Genomic DNA, 21510 nt, shown 5'->3' on the forward strand with positions numbered 1-21510 from the left:
TGGCAAAATTTTTACTTTATGTCCCGATTACAAAGTGTTATGTTTGGGGCAAAACGTAACTGAGTACCCCTCTTCATACGTTCAAGCATGGTGGTGGCTGCATCATGTTATGGGTATGCTTGTCATTGGCAAGGACTAGGGAGTTTTTTAGGATAAAAAGAAACAGTCCATTATTTCTAAGAATAGAACTAAGCAGAGGCAAAATCCTAAAGGAAAACCTGGTTCAGTCTGCTTTCCAACAGACACTGGGAGACAAATTCACCTTTCATCAGGACAATAACCTAAACAAATATACACTGGAGTTGCTTACCAAGACGACACTGAATGTTCCCGAGTGGTCTAGTTACAGTTTTGACTTAAATTGTCTTGAACATCTATGGCAAGACTCAGAAATGGCTTTCTAGCAATGATCAATAACCAATTTGACAGAGCTTGAAGAATTAAAAAATAATTATAATGTGCAAATATTGTACCATCCAGACTGTTATCGCTGCAAAAGGTGATTTTAACATGGGGTGTGAATACTCATGTAAATTAGATATTTATGTATTCCATTTTCAATAAATTAGAAAAAATATCAACAACAAAAATATATTTAATTGATTTTGAATTCAGGCTGTGGAATTTTTGGGGGAATAAGTCAACGGGTATGAATAGTTTCTGAAGGCCCTGTATACCATTAGGGGAGCCTAAAGAGAAATAATCCACTTGCTTAGAGATTTCAAAAAAAATGTAATCCGTTTTTAATTAATAAAGCAGTCAAATTTAAGGTGAGTGTGTTGGGGCCTCTTATTTTTCTTCATAGTTTGTTTGATATCTACTTGTTTTCTTATATTTATTTTTACCAAACCTTGCTTTTTTTTCGCAGCAATTGGAAATTGTTCTTAAGGGGTGCTACCCAACGTTACCCTACTGAGTCAATAAACTAGTAGAACTGTGTTGCAATTATCCATTTAAAGAACATACAGCAAACATGGCAAACATTTTATGTGAAATCGTTTCATTTCATACTATGAGGAATACCGTATTATTCTTGAACTATACCCGCAGCCTAGCCTGCAATAAGCCTCGAATTTCTTTGGGAAATGGGATGCGCACAAAATCGTGGCAACTGATGCTCCGCGGTGAGTTGTGGCACATGTTCTCGCGTGTGAAATTAATACATGTAAAGTTAATATTTAATTCAAACGTACCTGTCCTGCAGAAAGCCAAGTTCAGTTGTTTCTTTATGTTCGATGTCAGAAGCTTCGGAGAGAGTTGAAACAATTGAGCTTTTATCCATTGGCTATGGTGCAGTTTTGGCTCCTCCCGTCTCGCTCACATTTCTAAAATGTTTAGGCTACATTGGCTATTTCTCTCTCTACCTGTAGTCATCTATGTGTATCGGAGGCAGTTGGCTTTTCCTAATCATGAAACGCTCAGGATAAAAGCAATAATAAAGAGTTGTAATGTATTTTTCTTCTAAAAAAGGTAACTATTGCTTTCTAATATGATGAAGCATCCTTATATATGTTTCAGTCATTTCGCAGGTGCTTTTATCCAGAGCAATTCATATATTTATTTTATTTAACCAGGCAAGTCAGTTAATAACAAATTCTTATTTACAATGACGGCCGGGGAACAGTGGGTTAACTTCCTTGCTCAAGGGAACATCCACAGATTGTTTTACTTAGTCGGCTCTAGGATTCGAACCAGCGACCTTTCTGTTACTGTTCTAACGCTCTTATTAACCGGTAGCCGACCACCTTATCTCCACAATGATACTTCACCAAAAAATGACAAATCATGTTTTTGAAGAAATAAATAGAAATCAATATTGAAAGACTTTGGCTGTTCTCTCAACAAATACTTCGAAATAATGTGACGAAACTTGGCACTGTGCCATTAGTCTTGGAGCTGGCCATATAGCAGCTTTGGTATGTGACAGATGTGAAATGTACAAAAATGTGGCAGGGCAAAGAGAACAAGGGAGGGGACCATGATATAGTCCAGGTGGGAATGCTGTCTGATTCATTCTTTAGAAACAGATAGGCAGACTATAGGTGGGAGACCATCCTTAAGAGCTAATACCTCATTCAAAGGGTATTGGGGAAACCATTACTGCTTTCAATAAAGCTGTAGGCTAATAATTACATAGTTAATTACTAACCATACTGGCAGCTATTGGATGCAGCTATTTCAGGTCGGAATATACAAACTAAGTAGAGTGGCGAGTGCTGCGAGACCAATAACTAATGTGATTGACAGAAAATGTACCAACAAATAAATATACCGTGTAGCTTACTTATACTGTGCTTGCAAACTGGCAATATAATCCGTTTAAAAGGAGTTTTATTAAGTGAGATGGGAAGTCAATGCAGTAATCTAAAAAGAATCTGAACCACGCCGAAATGTATGAGTAAATAAAAGAGACTATAAAAGTCCTTTCCAACAGCTGACATCTCTCTCTCCTGCCAGAACACAGAGCTACAGTAGCCTCCCACCAAACAAGGACATGTTACTACTCCAACGGTCAACAGCTCATTGAAACTCCTCTGTCCACCTCAATAAAAGAGCAATCGTGTTCAAAGGATACAGTATATGTACAGAAATATGTGGAACCTGTTCAAATGAGTGGATTCGGCTCTTTCAGCCACAGCTGTTGCTGACAGGTGTATAAAGTTGAGCTCACGGCCATGCAATCTCCATAGACAAAATCATTGGCAGTAGAATGGACTTACTTAAGAGCTCGGCGACTTTCAACGTTGCAAAGTCATAGGATGTCACCTTTCCAACAAGTCAGTTCGTCAAATTTCTGCCCTGCTCGAGCTGCCCCGGTCAACTGTAAGTGCCGTTATTGTGAAGTAGAAACGTCTTGGAGCAACAACGGCTCAGCTGCGAAGTGGTAGGCCACACAAGCTCACAGAAAGGGACCGCAGAGTGCTGTCCTCGGTTGTAACACTCACTACTGAGTTCCAAACTGCCTCTGGAAGCAACATCAGCACAATAACTGTTTGTCGGGAGCTTCATGAAATCTGTTACCATGGCTGAGCAGCCGCACACCATGCGTAATGCCAAGCATCGGCTGGAGTGGTGTAAAGCTCACCGCCATTGGACTCTGGAGCAGTGGTAATGTGTTCTCTGGAGTGATGAATCGCGCTTCACCATCTGGCAGTCCGACGGACGAATCTGGGTTTGGCGGATGTCAGGAGAATGCTACCTGCTCGACTGCATAGTGCCAGCTGTAAAGTTTGGTGGAGGAGGCATAATGGTCTGGGGCTGTTTTTCATGGTTCGGACTAGGCCCCTTAGGTCCAGTGAAGGGACATCTTAACGCTACAGCATACAATGACATTCTAGACGATTCTGTGCTTCCAACTTTGTGGCAACAGTTTGGGGAAGGCCCTTTCCTGTTTCAGCATTATAATGCCCCTGTGCACAAAGTGAGGTCCAAACAGAATTGCTTTGTCGAGATCAGTGGGGAAGAATTTGACTGGCCAGCAGAGCCCTGACCTCAACCCCATCGAACACTTTTGGGATGAATTGGAACGCTAACTGCAAGCCAGGCCTAATCACCCAACATCGGTGCCTGACCTCACGAATGCTCGTGGCTGAATGGAAGCAAGTCCCCGCAGCAATGTTCCAACATCTAGTGGAAAGCCTTCCCAGAACAGTGGAGGCTCCTATAGCGGCAAAGGAAGGACCAACTCTCTATTCATGCCTATGATTTTGGAATGAGATGTTGGACGAGCAGGTGTCCATATACTTTTGGTCATGTAGTGCATGTGTAGGCCTATAGTACATATACAGTACCCTCCCAATACGCTAAACAGATCTAGGTTCAAATATTATTTAAAATCTTGCTTTACCTCTCTGGAATGCAAGCTGGGTGAGGGTTGCACTTTTGAAAAATGTTCTATTGGTTCCTTTGCAACATGCAAGCTCAGTTTAAGCACAAGGGGGAATAAGAATCATATTGTACACCATACTCCTCATTCTTGTTAGCCTGATCCCAGGCGACAGTCTCACACCCAGAACTGATGGTTTTTGGCGCAGTCCCCGTCTTCTCCTTCATGCCAAATAACTAAAACATCCACTCCCCGCTGTATCCGCCTGTGGTCACCCGGACGAAAAGGTTCATTATCTATTGTCGAGGTTCATTATCTTTGGGCTTTGCTCATTGCAGTTCACTTGACTGTATCATGATTCAGGGAAACTGTAGCTCCAACAGGTAGGAACAGACATTTTCTTAAAGGAACATTTATCATAATACACTACCAACTACACTGATATACTTTCACATCTTTGAAACATCTTTGGCATTTTTACCCCAAAGAAAACTTCTGAGACAGTCATATCATTACTATCACGTATACTCCCCTCTCCGGCCTCTAGGTCATCAGGCTGCTGATTATCCCGCACACCTGTCACCATCGTCTCGCGCACCTGCGCCTCATGACACTCACCTGGACTCCATCACCTCCTTGATTATCTTCCCTATATCTGTCACTCCCCTTGGTTCTGTCCTCGGGTGTTATTGACTCTGTTTTCACATTCGTTACAAATACAGAGTGAGTCATTTCCCTTTAATTTTATAACCACCATGGAAACCATCAAATGGCAAAGCCAAGTTTTCAAACTAAGTTTAATACTTAATGTCATCATTGCACATTTAGTATAACCGTGGGGATAATACATTACAGGACATGACTACAGTATTTTGTAGTATCAATATATTTACACATTTACGGTTTTAGGGATTAACTAATAATATTAGTCATCATTTCCCTAATGACCACAACACCAAAGATGATGGTTATTATGACACAGATGGCGAGCGTAACAAAAATATTAGACAGACAGACGTACAATACAAAATGAGACACACAAACAAAGTAACATACATTTATCTTCCCTGGGTAAAAGAAAACACCACAGTAATGCCCCACAAACAATGTGCCTTCAGAAAGTATTCACACCCCTTGAATTTTTTCACATTTTGTTGAGTTACAGCCTGAATTTGAAATGTATTGAAATTAGATTTTTCTGTCACTGGCCTACACACTATGCCACATAATGTCAAAGTGGACTTTTTTGGTCTATGTTTGGTTCCGATTTTTTCCCAGTCTGGACCAGCCTTGATTTGGCCCAAACATAGACGTCTATAAATTACATATTTTCAACTTTCATTCAGAACCAAAAAATGTACCTGATTTAAACATCCAGAAAATACCTATTTTCAACGACCGGAAAATACCTATTTTAAAACTTCCATTCAGAGCTTAAATTGAACCCAACTTCAACGTCTGGAAAAAATACTTATTTTAGACGTTTTTTCAACTTAATTTTGCTTACTGGGATTATTCTTGTAATGGCAGCCATTTTTTTTCCGCCTAGGGCTGCAGAACGGCCAGGACCGGCCCTGAATACTAGTATCCCAATAATGTACAAATCTTAAACATCTTTAGTAGCACTGTATTCAATTAAAAATGCAGTGGTGTTCACATAACCTAAACTATGTTAAGAATACTTTTACTTTTAAGGTAACACTGGCTGAGATAATGGATGGGCTGGACATGCCGGGAGATGAGTTTGGATTGGTCTGCCATGTAGCCTGCTTCTGTCTATAACGTGAGCTGCTCAGTATGTCTTGATAGTCCTTTCTACAGCCGTGTAAGACAACATTATCAATCGAGAACTACAAAAGTTTTGCTACATTTCTCAACAACATTGATGCTCTAAATTTTTGCTGTCTTTTTTTGGGGTTTACCGAACATCACTTTTCCACTTTGTTATACTTCAAGCAAGTTCAGCCAAGACTAGCTAACTAGTAACATTAGCTGAGATGGAAGTTAGCAAAAAAATCTATAGAAGATTTTGACACTCTCCTAGAAGTAACGGTATCGAGGTCGGAGGAATTAGTCTTCGGTACAGGTGTCCAAACCCCTTCGAAACCCCACAAAACTACAGAGTTTAATGCAGCAAGCATTAAGGATATTACCACGGATGTGAAACTGTTGAAAAATAAAGTTGATGCCCTGACAAAAGAAAACGAGGAGCTGCGCACAGCCAGTGCTGAACTGGACCGATACAAGCGCCGATGGGGGCCGAGACTGAACAGGCTACCTGAAACTGATGGTGAGAATATCAGAGGGATTGTGATTGACATTATTGGGAAGATTGTTCCATATCCCCCTGCTGTGAACATTGCTGTAGATGTTGTACACCCTCTCGGAGATAAGAGAAAGGAGATGAACAGACACAGACAGGTCATCATGATGTTTGCGTTGAGGAACGTGAGAGACGAGGTGTGGAGAGCTGCCAAACTTGCGCCGATCTACAGGGAGAAAGGCATTCGCTTTGCAGAAGATTTGAGCAAGCGCCACAGGGATGCCCATGCGAAGCTGTGGCCACAGGTCGATGAGGCAAGACGCAGGGAGAAAAAAAGCCTCCTTTCGCGAGGGGTTTGCTGTCATTGACGACCACAGGGTGGAGCCACGTGACTGACTGATTTATGCTTCATGAGTTGGCCTGCTTATACTAATGAAGCCATATACCGTTTCAACTGGTGAGTTTATTCATGCAATCGTTTATCTGAACACCGCATATAGGTGATATTGCATAGGGCCATACTGTCCGTAGTGGCGAGTTTTGAATGTGAACATTAACCAACGTAAGCACACTGATTTTTGATTCTCACTTGATGGCATACTAAGATATCAGTTAGCTTTTATTCATTTCGTTTTGTTTCAAGATTGATTTTATGTAAGTAAATCTCCATTTATTTTTCATATGGCTTGATTAGCTGTCAAAGATGTTTTTATTTTAAGTTTGAGAGTTCAATTGAAGATCTAAACTATTAATATAATATGTGTTATTACACGGTCTATCCATTTATTTTCCTTTTATGGTCGTTACTGTTCGTCTACGGTCGTTACTGTTCGTCAAGTACATTTTTGAAGGGCTTATGCTACCGTCATATTCAGGGTCGCCGTTTTTCTAGACAACTCTATCTCGGATACTCTGCTCTTCAACATTTCTTTGCTTTTTACTCTTGAACACCAGGGGTTTACGTACCAATTTAAAACGCATTGAATTTTTGTTTTTGTAAAGATTCATTAAAGTCCAATTGTTTTTTATTTCAAGAGACACGTTCCTCAGATGCTGACTTAAAAATGTTGGACTTCACAATGGGGTGACAAGATCATTTTTAGCCATGGCTCATCTCATTCTGCTGGTGTGGGAATACTTTTCAGATGGTTTCCTGGTACAGTTTAAGAAAGCAGGTGTGATGCTGAGGGTCACTGGATAACTATTGTTTTCGAATATAAAAGGGTCATGTTACATATTGGTAAATATTTATGGTTATAACATACAGTCAAAAAACTATATTCTTCTAACATCTATTAGTGAAGTCTTAATTGAATTGAAAAACAAATATTCTACAGATAACATTATTGCTGGAGGGGATTAAAATGTTGCTCCTCATGACTGGATGGATAGGTATCCCACCAGGCATTCAGCCCATTGTTTTAATAACTTAATTCTACATTTCTGCTCCAACTTCAACTTTCCGACATTTGGCGTTCACAGAATCCAACTTTAAAACAATTTTCTTGGTTCAATTCTACAACTAGCGACAGACAATTCAAATCTAGAATTGATAATTGGTTGGCATCTTCCAATCTTATGAATCTTGTCAGTGAATGTAGTATTTCCTCAGCTCCTCTGACAGACCATTGTTCCATTATTCTTTCCTTTTATTTTGATAATGACAAGAGATTTTCTAAAGCATACTGCAAATGTAACTCTTTTCTTTTAAAGAATGAGTCATTTGGTTTACAGCCTAAAGCTCTTACCAGAGAGACCTGTCTCGATCCTGCTCTTTCTTCTACGAACAAATGGGAAATGATTCAATTCAGAATTCAATGTCTTGCCATCACTACTGGTAAAATGCTAGCTCAGAAAAGATTCTCCAAGCAGATGTTGATATTAACAGGCTGAGCAATAAACTAGATTTAAATGAAGATGAAAAAGGAACAGGGTGCCTTCATCTGTTCAAAGGCCAAATGGATTAAAAAAGTTGAAAAAACATCTTATTTCTTTCAAAATGAATACAAGGGTATTCATTTTGTATGTGATTTGGTAGACGACACTGGGGAGTTTTTGCCGTTCGATGAGTTCATTGGTAAATTTCAGGTTAATATTACTCAGAGAGAATATATTAAGGTTTGCAAAGCAATTCCACTTCCTTTACTTGGACTTACTAAGAACAGTTTTCTATATTATGAGGTTGTTCCCTCTTTTCCAAGTTTACAAATGAATCACTTGAACCTTTTGGGGAAAAAATGCAACAAAGTGGATACGATTGGCTGTTAATTAAGTAATTTTTGGTGATTATAATTCAATATATTGCTATGGAAGTGACCAACCCATGCTATGGTCAAAAGCGACTACCTTTTAGCTTACTTGTCTAGTTATCCCTGTTAATGATTTCTTGCACAAAAGATTCAATTTTGACAAAATGCCTTGTGTTTTTTGTTCCTCTGATTCAGAATCTATAGAGCATTTATTTTTGTCATGCCGCCATTCTAGTAAACTATGGATTGAAATTCATGAATGGTTGTGTATAAAATCTCCAGAATTACCTATGTTTACCTTTGATGATGTTAAAATGACATTTTGCTTATCCTTGTAATTCCGATCCTAACTGTTTTATTAACATTATTATTCTCTTGGCAAAATATTATATTCACAAATGTAAATGCGGTGGGAAGATTCCTTATTTTGTAGGTTTTTTTCCATTGACCTTTTACAATTTTATAAATCTATCAAACTTGTGAAACTTAAAAAGTTGGAAAAATTCATATCTCTGAAAAAGTCATGTCTCTGAATGGCTGTTAATGTCTCATTGCCTTGTCACATTAATAATGTCCTGAATTATTATATTTGGGGGGGGGGTTCGCCTGGTGTTCTATTATATCATTTCTTTCATTGTATTCACAGGAATGTCCCTGTATTGATGTGTAACATTGTTATTATTGTTGCCATTCAAAAATAAAATGTATTCAAATCAGAAATCCATTTGTGTTGCTAGTTATAGCCTAATGTTACCTAGCTAACATTGAACCTAGTTGGTTAGCTTTAGCTTTACCACCACAGCTACCTGCAGATTCATACTACAGCTATGACAATGTTTCTATTGATTGTAGTTGGAGTTGGGATAATGCCGGCTCATTGTTTAGCTACAGGTCTAAACAAAAAGACTCAACTTCGCCAGATGATTACATCGAGTTAGCCAGGTGTGACCGGGGTGGATTACAGACATCTTTTGTATTTCATGAACAAGTGTACATGTCTAGACAATAGTGACCCATCCACTTAGCTAGATGTGGCCGTGGGGTGGTTACACATGACCCATCAATATGGACAGGTTTGTCTGGGTAAGCGTCATCTAATAACTATAAAATATTTAACAAATATTTTTATCTGGACTCTTTCTGTTTTTATATTACTACTACGCAAGTAACCATTTCACTGTACCGTTTACACCTTAAATAAACATAGATTTTATTTGATATAGTGTGTGTTTACCAGAGATAGTAATGTGTTGAACAACATGACCTGCAACAATGTCATATTAGGATATAGGACTAGATAAAGCATATTTTTACCTGGAGTTTTTCCTTATTGTAGGCTACTACTTTTACCCCTTTTAGCCTTGAAATATTTAGTTGTTTACTACACTACTCCCTCTGTTTAGCACATGGTCTCACATGTGAATCCTTAAAGAGATGGGTGAGGCTTAAGAGGGTGTGAACAATGTTGAATGGGTGTAGACAAAGAAGAGCTCTCCAGTAGGTGTAGCAAAACATTAATAGCAATTTTCTCAAAAATAGGGTTACAAGTTCATCAACATTCAAAGCAGAATAAATGTTCCATTGTTCCTCAACTGCAGTGTATCAAATACCATTTTCTAGCTCTGAGTCTCTACTTTCATCCAATGTAAAAAATAAAATTCAAATAAAATTCAAATTTTGCTACAATGGACCGAATCCAGGTGGTGGGTCATAAATTGAAACAAGAGAAGCTTTTGTGTCAAATTATACGGCAATATACTGCAAGTCATAAATCAGCATGTCAACGTAGGTATTTTATGATTAACCGCATGAGCACTAGTTATTTCATACGAACTTCTCTTAAACTAGCATGTAGCATATGAGCAGACATGTTCTTATCAAGTTTGACCTATCTTTTTCAACAACACATTTACAGCATTACTGTACTAAAAGAAGCTTTGATCACACAATCACCGACCTGTCTTGGAATGAATAGCCTGGCTGTCAGTCTCAATGAGGTAATACTTGTTATGAAGTGCTTTTAAAGTTTCTTGATAAATAACATAATTTGTGCCTGTTAGTGCTGGCTCATATTCTACTGCTAGATTCTGTATTCTGTCACAGTCATAATTCACTTGTAAGAACTAACAAAATTGCATCGCAAAGTTCTACAGAAATTGAGAATAATGGCAGTGAAGGCACTTGACAGAGGTTTGAAGAAGTTTTTTTTTTTTTTTTTAAAGGAACATTTGATGCTTTCACAGGCTGCTATTCCTTTAATGCCAAAATGCCTCAATACACACTTAGTCAGCCTATTACCAAATATGCTTGTTAATGATAGATATGCCTGTTAATGTAACTCCCTTCAGCACACCACTTATTTCTGTATGAACAATATTATTTTGTTTCCTTGTTGCACCCAATAGGGTAGCCTGGGTTAAGTCCATACCACGATTATGTATACGGTCAATTCACTATGAGACTTACTGGCTACAATAGCATGTACTTAATATTGATTGAATTAAATCAAGAATTCAGCTTTGAGTGAATCTGATTAATGGTGCATAACAGGCAACCAAATAAGTGCTAGCCCAGGCCTGGGCAAATTCGTATATTAGTCTTACAACCAGTTGACTAGATTCTAGAAGCCACTAGTATCTATAATGAATATAATTCAGTTGACTAGATTTTTGAATCTAGAATGACTAGAATTCAGTTGACTAGATTCAGGCCAATCAGGCTGTTTGTTTAACCTTCCCCTGATCCTCCACCTTCCTGATGGCTGCCTGGATGGCTTCCTGGTCTCCCAGGAGCTGCATGGGTTTGGTGGGCCGGAAGTTCTCATCCAGCTCAATCAGAATGGGCGTTCCTGTGGGTAACGTCACGTTGACGATATCAGCATCTGATATACCTGTTGAAATAATAGAGATAATGTTTGATTTTGTAGTGTCGTGATGCTGTGAACCACAGTAAACAAACAACCCGTGGCATACTATTATACTATCACCATGACGATAATATAACCATTATGTTAGTACAGCTTAATCCCATATTCTTATGTAAAGCTTTTCTGATTTCTGTACACGGGCTATCTGAAGTAAACTTATCTGAAGGCTCAATAACCAATTAAAACCAAATCAAAATAAACAGATAAGGGAATAACTTTCTTATGTGCAACAGACTACTGTAGGACTATAACATAGGTCATCTTTGACAACAAATGAGCAAGACAAAAATTCCTGCTATATAGCATAGATGATTTATAATTAATATCCCCATTACATCACTGTCTATAAAGTTACAGGGTGACCAGTGGAGGAGCTAAAAGGTCAATGTGGAGCTCATGGCTGTAGCCTGATGTAACATAAACCTAGTGCCCTTTTTGTACAAGTTCAACCACGTGCCATTTCTGGAACTCATATATACTGCTATAAACCGAATGGGAGTGAATGATAGTTACGAACTAGGCCTAAAGCATAGAGGGCCTAGCGAACTCCCTTTGTAGATTCAAACATTCAAATGGAAGTGAAAGAGAAAGTGGCCATGCAGCTCTTACTCAAATCTGCAGTAACAAAAGAGAACTAAAAAGGACAATAGAGGTGCAGCAAATGTCAATGGTAATAATGGTGGAGCTGATGCAGTCAAGCCTAGTGTGGTTGCGCACGCACACACACACACGCACACACACCAGTTATACCTTGTAAGTGTTTCAGCAGTGCCCTGCAGCTATTCCCATGCCCAGAGATGAGCACCGATTTCCCCTGTTTGATCTCCGGCACAATGGTGCCATCCCAGTATGGCTGGAGCCTCTCTAAGACATCCTTCAGGCTCTCCGACTTAGGGAGATCCTCTTTAGAAACATCGCAAGTCGAATACCGCCGGTCGTTGTAGATCTCCAGAAAGTAAGGGTGTGATTTGTCGATAGGCGGCGGCGTGAGGTCGTAACTCCTCCTCCACTGTTTCACCTGCTCCTCACCGTGGTTTAGGGCCATCTCGGCGCGGTTGAGTCCGATCAGAGCACCATAATGGCGCTCATTCAGCCTCCACGATTTCACCACTGGGACCCACTCCTGCCCCATGGCCTCTAGCAGCAGCCAGGCTGTGTGGATGGAGCGGCTGAGCAGGGATGTGAAGACCACATCCAAGTGGTAGCCTGCATCTCTTAGGAGGTGACCACACGCTAGGGCCTCCTTTACCCCATCCTCACTCAGCCTCTGGTCCACCCAGCTGCAGAAGCGGTTCTCTTTGGTCCAGGCCCCTTCTCCATGCCTCATCACAAAGACTTTGTACTTGGACATACGGAAAGACTGGCTGGCAGCAGGAGCCTGTACTGTACACAAACAAACAATGGGTTGAATTATAGGACATCCGGAAGGACAGGCTGGCAGCAGCAGCCTGTACTGTACACAAACAAACAATGGGTTGAATTATAGAAGCTGAGGGTGCAGGTTCAGTTACATAATGCACTGGACTGTGACTGTGGCCAGCTAACATCGTCAGTCACTTAGCACACAACTTAAATAAAAATTATTCAACTAGTCTCAAATAGGCTACTTGATGAGTTTCAACAACCTAAATGTACAGCAGCAATTCAGTGGTGCTTTGTATTATTACCCGTGCTTCATTTGAGCCGGAACCGCTCAGTTTTGGACTGCTTTGTTCCGCAACCTATTTGATTGAATAATAGCCACCTTATTTTCACTTTTTTGCAATGTAAAAATTATAATAAAAGCGGTCAAAGTTCAATCCCAGCAGGTTGGGCCAGCCGGGCTTATGAATCAAGTTGGGCCGGCCTGGGCTTATGATTTGCCCAACATAGTAACCTCTGTTTGAAACCAACGCGAGGCCATGGCTGTATGAGAAGCGCGCCTGTATCTCTCACAGAACTAGAATGAGATCAACTTGATATGATCTCTCTCCCTCTACGCTGATAGACATGAGCCTGCAACTCTCATCTCTCCAGCGTTGCACCATCACTTATTTCCATACAGAATTATAGCCGTGCGAATTGCAATACATTTGCCAAAGTTATAGAAGTTCTGCTGTCACGGGAAAACACAAGGTTAGAAAGCAAATGGCTCCTGATGAAAAGAGACGACTCAAATCTGTCTGCTTTAAGCTAAAAGAATATTTGATTTACTTTGTAAAGTTAAAAAAGAGAGAGATAGGCTTTTGGCACAAACGCATTGGCCATCAGCAACGTGTGAGCTGCGCATCATTGGGTGATTCAGTCAAATAGGAACGCATTTTCCAGACTATATTTTCCTCATATTGTAGCCTACAATATATCTCCACACACCTAGGCCTACAACCTGGCCTCAGAGCATTTCGTATTATTCTGTACGTAAATACGTGAACAATGCATTTAGTATGATATGTTACGTTTCGTATGGTATGTATTCATTTGTGGATGTCCATCACCCATTTCGTATGATATGTTAAAAATTACAATTCTGATTATAGGTCACAAATTTGAAAAATATACATTATGTTACGAATTCGCAACAATGTCTTATATGTTACGAATTTGCAAACGTACAATATGTTATGAATTTGCACAACGTACAATATGTTACAACTGTGCAAAACTAATGTTACGAATTCTAGCTTGCTAACGTTAGCTAGGCTAGGGGACATAGGTTAGGGTTAAGTTTAGAAGTTAGAATAAAGGTTTCAGGTTAGGGTTAGCTAAAAGGGTAAAGGTTAGTGGAAGGGTTAGCTAAAAAGGTTAGGGTCAGTAATTGCAAAGCAGCAAAAAATTTGTAAGTTGAAAAGTTGCTAATTAGCAAAAAATTGTCTGTGATGAGATTCGAACTTGCAACCGCCGGGTTGCTAGACATTTGCGTTGCCAGACGTTTGCGTTATACTTAAAAAGGCAGTTGAAAAGTTGTTAATTAGCTAAACTCAGCAAAAAAAGAAACGTCCCTCTTTCAGGACCCTGTCTTTCAAAGATAATTCGTAAAAATCCAAATAACTTCACAGATCTTCATTGTAAAGGTACACTGTTTCCCATGCTTGTTCAATGAACCATAAACAAATAATGAACATGCACCTGTGGAACGATGGTTAAGACAGTAACAGCTTACAGACGGTAGGCAATTATGGTCACAGTTATGAAAACTTAGGACACTAAAAGAGGCCTTTCTACTGACTCTGAAAAACAGAGCCCTGCTCATCTGCTTGAACGTGCCTTAGGCATGCTGCAAGGAGGCATGAGGACTACAGATGTGGCCAGGGCAATAAATGGCAATGTACATACTATGAGACGCCTAAGACAGCGCTACAAGGAGACAGGACTGACAGCTGATCGTCCTCACAGTGGCAGACCACGTGTTATAACACCTGTACAGGATCGGTACATCCGAACATCACACCAGCGGGATAGGTACAGGATGGCAACAACAACTGCCCGAGTTACACCAGGAACGCACGATCCCTCCATCAGTGCTCAAACTGTCCGCAATAGGCTGAGAGAGGCTGGACTGAGGGCTTGTAGGCCTGTTGTAAGGCAGGACCTTCGCCTATGGGCACAAACCCACCATCGCTGAACCAGACAGGACTGGCAAAAAGTGCTCTTCACTGACGAGTCGCAGTTTTGTTTCACCAGGGGTGATGGTCAGATTCGCATTTATCGTCGAAGGAATGAGCGTTACACCGAGGCCTGTACTGGAGCGGGATCGATTTGGAGGTGGAGGGCCCGTCATGGTCTGGGGTGGTGTGTCACAGCATCATCGGACTGAGCTTGTTGTCATTGCAGGCAATCTCAAYGCTGTGCGTTACAGGGAAGACATCTTCCTCCCTCATATGATACCCTTCCTGCAGGCTCATCCTGACATGACCCTCCAGCATGACAATGCCACCAACCATACTGCTCGTTCTGTGCGCGATTTCCTGCAAGACAGGAATGTCAGTGTTCTGCCATGGCCAGCGAAGAGCCCGGATCTCAATCCCATTGAGCACGTCTGGGACCTGTTGGATCGGGGATGGAGGGCTATGGCCATTCCCCCCAGAAATGTCCGGGAACTTGAAGGTGCCTTGGTTGAAGAGCGGGGTAACATCTCCCAGCAAGAACTGGCAAATCTGGTGCAGTCCATGAGGAGGCGATGCACTGCAGTACTTAATGCAGCTGGTGGCCTCACCAGATACTGACTGTTACCTTTGATTTTGACCCCCCCCCCCCCTTATTCAGGGTCACATTATTCCATTTCTGTTAGTCACATGTCTGTGGAACTTGTTCAGTTTATGTCTCAGTTGTTGAATCTTGTTATGTTCATACAAATATTTACACGTTAAGTTTGCTAAAAATAAATGCAGTTGACAGTTAGAGGAAGTTTCTTTTTTTGCTGAATTTAGAATTGTCTGTGATGATATTTGAACCCAACCACCCCGATCAAACACCCTACTTAAGTAAGCATCTGTCTTATGTAACCATACCACACATAACTTATCACACTAAATGGAGTGTCTCAGATTCACATACAGAATAATACAAAATGCTCTGAGACCAGGTTGAGGCCTAGGCCATGGATGGATTCAAGACAAGGTTGTTTTTTATTGATCTCAGATTCTCAGTTTGTCTGTGTCAAAGTAAACTGTCATTTCGATCATTTGTGTGGTATCTGCCAAAGTCTCCAGTCATTGTATAAATGCATGAAATGCGTTCATAAAAGACCCCATTTTTCCCGGACCATAAAGTACTAAAAATGTTCCCCATGTTTGCTACTTCTGCAAGTGCTTCTACTCTACGGCACTAGCAATTGCGATGATATGCATGCAATGCTTTATTATAAATGTGTTTTTTTTCTTCCAGATCCACTGAGGTCACCCTCCACCCGTGCATACGTTTTGTCACGGCACACACTATTAATTAAGCACTGTTATTAGTTACATGTACACAACTCCGCTTGCTATAAGCCTAATATTTTACTTGTATGCAACTCTATTGTTAATGAGCGTGATATCAGAATCAGAAGCAGTAGCCATCATCAACATGGCTGAGAGGTTTAAGGGGTGGGTCTGGTAGGTCAATAATTTCAAGTGGCATACTACAAACCAACACACGGTTATGTTAACCCAAGTTAAACATAATTGCACAGGGTAACGCTGAATCTAAACAACGAAATGTGGCTATTACACATTCCCTGTGTCGTAATGAATACGCAATACCATATTATTACATCATATCAACAGACAATAAAAGCAGCTAACGTTAGCTGGGATGCCTTGCACTTGTCATCTCATACATTGGTAGCCTACTCTGTCCAGAATCCAGATAGCATGCCCTCGTAAAAACGCATGCGTGTAAAGACGTTCAAGCTACAAAATGCGGGTCAATAACAATTAAAACTGAAAATGTATTACAATAATAGCATGGCTACTACCTTACCCTGCGTGAGTTACAAGTTTAGGCCAATTGTCGTGCAGTCGTGACTGATGACAGATATTTGTAACACCATCCAGAGCGTTCAAAAGAAGTCCGCGACTGACAGCTTGTGGTCCAATCGAAGCGGTAAATCTCACATTTGGGCGGGATTTGTGTAACGTGTGCTGCCCATATATGGACGGATGAAAGGAACGGCTCGCGCTGTCTGGAACCGTCATCATGGAGGAAGAAGGCGTGGCATGGCATATTTAGCTGGCTACATTTTAAAAGTCACCGAATGTGGACATTATTAATAAGTATCTGCTATGTTAGTGTTTTGCCTGCAAAGTGGGAAATACTGTACTTTTTTTGTAAAAAAAACGACAGTATAAACTATGATTGATACACAATGCAAACAACATGCGCAGGCTCGCACGCACACACACGCATTCACTCACTCACACACGCGCGCACTCACACAAACGCAGTGTTAACTTTGTGGGATGAACTGTGCAGTTGACTGTTGACAATGTGTAACGGATGTGAAATGGCTAGCTAGTTAGCGGTGGTGCGATGGGTAACGATGCTTCGTGGGTGACTGTTGTTGATGTTTGCAGAGGGTCTCTGGTTCGCGCCCGAGTCGAGGGGACGGACTAAAGTTATACTGTTACACATGTAAGTGACAATTATAATACGATGTTAATAAGTGCTTTATTGACAGTAACACACTTTTATGAATAACTTCTAACTATCCAACATTGTGTGTGTCCATACTACATCATATAAATGCAATTTCATAACAAATTACATAAAAGTAATACATTACTTTCCATAAAAAACAAGACAATGTTTTCTATTGAATGACTAGAATTATTTTACTATCTTACTATGTAAAACTGCTACTTCCCTTATCTTCTCCTCCTTTTTGACAGTCTTGAGGTTGGCCTTTAAGTCAACAGACTTTGACCCTGGCTCCCAGCAGAGCCCCCAACATTGTTTCAGCTGATACTCTTACCCTCTTCAACTGAGGTCACTTTTTGCCCTTCAGCTCAATGATCTTCATGGTCAGATTTCCAATCTATATTGCCACATCGCAAGGTTTAAAAAATAACAGTCTCACATACCAACACGAATATGTACTGTCTGTACATTGATTTGATTCAAATTTTATTGTAAAAAAAATCTGTTTTGCTTTTATGGTAGCACATTATATTTTAGAATATCGACCAGAACAAAGGTTTAATATCTTCAGAGAGCTATACATTCGCATAATAATATATCCCATACATGGATAGAGTGTGAATTGAAAGATCATACTGTGAATTTATCGGTTTGTAATATTTTAATTTGAGAATCTGTTGGTCTGGTACCTCTATGTCACCTTTGGAAACTTTAATTTGCGACATTGTACCGCTCTTCAAACAACAACCTCAATTTGCAGTACTTTACAAATATTCTGTGAAGAGAAAGCAGATTCGTACCTGAATATTCCGTACTCGTAATCAAAGTACCTAAATATACCTGAATATACTCATACTCATAGTACTGTTCCTGATTACATCGTAATATGTCTGTATATACTCATACTTATAGTACCTGTAGGTCCTGTACAGACAGCCCAGAGAGTTTGAGTGGTGGGACTCATTCACTCAGTGTGGTATCTCTGTCAACCACCATCTACTCTTTTTCAGCCACCAGCAGAGATGTGGCCTTCTTCACCAGTTTGGTCTGGGATACAATATTATAGGTACAAGTATTAATTACTTAGTAGTATAATACTATTATTATGTATTAGTAGTATAATCAGGGTTGGGTAATAACAGAAGACATGTAACAAGGATTATGTAATCAGATTCGAAAAATGAAGTAACTAATCAGACCAGATTACTTAAAAATATTTGTTATCGGATGACATTATTAAAACATCTGATTACATCTTGGATTACTTAATCTGATATGATACGTGGGCTGCAAGTGTTTGCCTTAAACACAGTGAAATGGCAGCTTTTTGAAAGATGTTCTGAGCCACACAGCTCGGAAGTCACCTTTCAGTGGGAATTTAAGCTTTTTCCTTCTGTTGTAATCTATTTAAAATCTCAAAAACTTCAGAATTTCCTCTCCTTGGTTGCTTTCACACAGAAACGTTTTTAACCAAAAAAGTCAGACCCCCACTCACTGAGAACTAAATCATCCCACATTTAATCATGATCCCTGTGTCAAAAGGACATTTTTAATTAGTCAACACAGCCCCATCCTGTTCACTTCCCAAGCACCGGGATGACACACATGACAAATCAGCTGCTTAGTCAGCTAATCTTTCATTTAAGTGCAAACGAGTACACTAAAATCTACCTGTCTGTCTTTGAAGACCGATCTACATTCAGAGTATTTGCACAAGTAATCATCCAACTCATGAAATTATCTGATTTCACTTGGATCTGTTACATCTGTCTATTAAAGAGTTTATTATACCTGACTGTTACGTTAAAGGTGAGTCAGACATTCAAATTACCCTTTCCTCTTCTACTGGCCAGAATCTGTAGACACTGTCTCTAGCCGGCTACCACCCTGTGCTCTACCTTGCACCTTTGAGACTGCTGCCCCATGTACATAGAGTCATTGAACACTGGTCACTTTAATAATGTTTCTATACTGTTTTACAGACTTTATATGTATATACTGTATTCTAGTCATGGCTCATCCTATATAACTACTGCTAAACACGCCTTTTCTATTTGCATATTGTCTATAAACACCATTCACCTGCATATATATTTGTATTTCAAACTTTGGTCTGGAAGCTAAGTTCCTGCAATTCTATCCATATTGCCATGTACTGTGTATTTAAATATTTAAATATATTCTCAACATAGCTCATTCTAATGTTTCTACTATTGTACATTACATTTTAGTTACACTATTTATACACACCATATATTTATTTATATACTGGATTCTTGACATAGCTCACTGTAATATATGTACCACTGTACATGTCATTCTTAGTATATCTTTCATCCAGTGTATATACAGTGCATTCGGAAAGTATTCAGACCCCTTGTCTTTTTCCACATTTTTCTACATTACAGCCTTATTCTAAAATTGATTAAATTGTTTTTACCTCTCATCAATCTACACACAATACGCCATAATGAGAAAGAAAAAACATTTTTTTAGATATTGTAGCAAATGTATAAAAAAACAACGGCTGAAATATTACATTTACATAAATATTCAGGCCCTTTACTCAGTACTTTGTTGAAGCACCTTTGGCAAGCTTGGCATACCTGTATTTGGGGAGTTTCTCCCATTCTTCTCTGCAGATCCTCTCAAGCTCTGTCAGGTTGGACAGGGAGCGTCACTGCACAGCTATTTTCAGGTCTCTTCAGAGATGTTCGATCGGGTTCAAGTCTGGGGTCTGGCTGGGCCACTCAAGGACATTCAGAGACTTATCCCAAAGCCACTCCTGCGTTGTCTTGGCTGTGTGCTTCGGGTCCTTGTCCTGTTGGAAGGTGAACCTTCGCCCCAGTCTGAGGTCCTGAGCGCTTTGGAGCAGGTTTTCATCAAGGATCTCTCTATACTTTGCTTCGTTCATCTTTCCCGCAGTCCTGACTAGTCTCCCAGTCCCTGCAGCTGAAAAACATCCCCACAGCACGATGCTGCCACCACCATGCTTCACCGTAAGGATAGTGCCAGGTTTCCTCCAGACGTGACGCTTGGCATTCAGGCCAAAGAGTTCAATATTGGTTTCATCTGACCAGAGAATCTTGTTTCTCATGGTCTGAGAGTCCTTTAGGTGCCTTTTAGCAATCTCCAAGCGGGCTGTCATGTGCCTTTACTGAGGAATGGCTTCCGTCTGGCCACTCTACCATAAAGGCCTGATTGGTGGAATGCTGCAGAGATGTTGTCATTCTGGAAGGTTCTATAAACTCTCAAAATAGAGAAAGTCGCACACTCCATGTGTAATCTCCCAGCAATTTAATTGACCTATTTACCAACGTTTCGCATCACTGTGCAGCACCCTGAAGAAGGCACAGTGATGCCGAAACGTTGGTAAATACCCATTAAATTGCTGGGAGATTACACATGGAGTGTGCGACATAATTTGTTTTGATAGTTTAAAGTATTCGCCGTTAATCAGTACCTCCACACAAACTATTATTCTGGGTGTGCGCCAGCTAATTTAAAAAAAATCTTCTGGAAGGTTCTCCCATCTCCACAGATGTACTCTGGAGCTCTGTCAGACTGACCATCGGGTTCTTGGTCACCTCCCTGACCAAGGCCCTTCTCACCCAATTGCTCAGTTTGGCCAGGCGGCCAGCTCTAGGAAGAGTCTTGGTGGTTCCAAACTTCTTCCATTTAAGAGTAATGGAGGACACTTTGTTCTTGGGGACACAATGCAGATAGGCCGTTTAGCCAATGTGTGGGAGCACTGGTTGGTCAGCCCAATTGAGGTAGTATGTACATGAACGTATAGTTAAAGTGACTATGCATATATGATAAACAGAGAGTAGCAGCAGCGTAAAAAGTGGGTTTGTGGGCGGGCACACAATGCAAATAGTCCGGGTAGCCATTTGATTACCTGTTCAGGAGTCTTATGGCTTGGGGGTAAAAACTGTTGAGAAGCCTTTTGTCCTAGACTTGGCACTCTGGTACCGCTTGCCATGCGGTAGTAGAGAGAACAGTCTATGACTGAGGTGGCTGGGGTCTTCGAAAAATTTTAGGGCCTTCCTCTCAGGTTTGAGTAGCACTGTAGTAGCACTCAAATAGCACTGTTGCAGTGCTATTTGAGTTGTTAATTGGATTCGTTCCGACATTTCTTGATTTCTTG

General features: G+C 40.3%; 2 protein-coding genes across 3 annotated transcripts in view; both read right to left on the reverse strand.

Annotated features, from left to right (window-relative positions):
• LOC111952485 (non-muscle caldesmon) overlaps positions 1-1275 on the reverse strand; it is a 53737-nt gene extending 52462 nt beyond the window's left edge. The window contains exon 1 of the mRNA XM_070435326.1: positions 1194-1275. The gene's annotated coding sequence lies outside the window, so the exon portion shown is untranslated. The remainder of the gene's footprint in view (positions 1-1193) is intronic.
• Positions 1276-4605: 3330 nt separating this feature from the next.
• On the reverse strand, positions 4606-16806 carry LOC111952995 (bisphosphoglycerate mutase). 2 transcript variants are annotated; one of them, XM_023972049.2, is made up of 3 exons: positions 16704-16806; positions 12015-12642; positions 4606-11228 (listed from the first exon to the last, which is right to left on the reverse strand). In XM_023972049.2, exons 2-3 carry the CDS (start codon positions 12613-12615, stop codon positions 11053-11055), a joined length of 777 nt encoding a protein of 258 aa, XP_023827817.1. In that variant the 5' UTR covers positions 12616-12642; positions 16704-16806; the 3' UTR covers positions 4606-11052. The 2 variants fall into 2 exon arrangements, with proteins under 2 accessions (XP_023827817.1, XP_023827816.1); XM_023972048.2 differs by having other exon boundaries at positions 12015-12647.
• Between the last annotated feature and the right edge of the window lie 4704 nt (positions 16807-21510).

This window comes from Salvelinus sp. IW2-2015, linkage group LG26 (genome assembly GCF_002910315.2).
Source record: "Salvelinus sp. IW2-2015 linkage group LG26, ASM291031v2, whole genome shotgun sequence".
Classification (NCBI taxonomy): domain Eukaryota; kingdom Metazoa; phylum Chordata; class Actinopteri; order Salmoniformes; family Salmonidae; genus Salvelinus; species Salvelinus sp. IW2-2015.

Bases quoted from the DNA above. Each gene is read 5' to 3' on its own strand.
- LOC111952995 (XM_023972049.2), bottom strand. From the start codon at position 12,615: ATGTCCAAGTACAAAGTCTTTGTGATGAGGCATGGAGAAGGGGCCTGG. The intron at 11,229-12,014 runs GTATAACTGGTG...TTATTTCAACAG, and splicing joins ACTGCTGAAACACTTACAAG to GTATATCAGATGCTGATATC.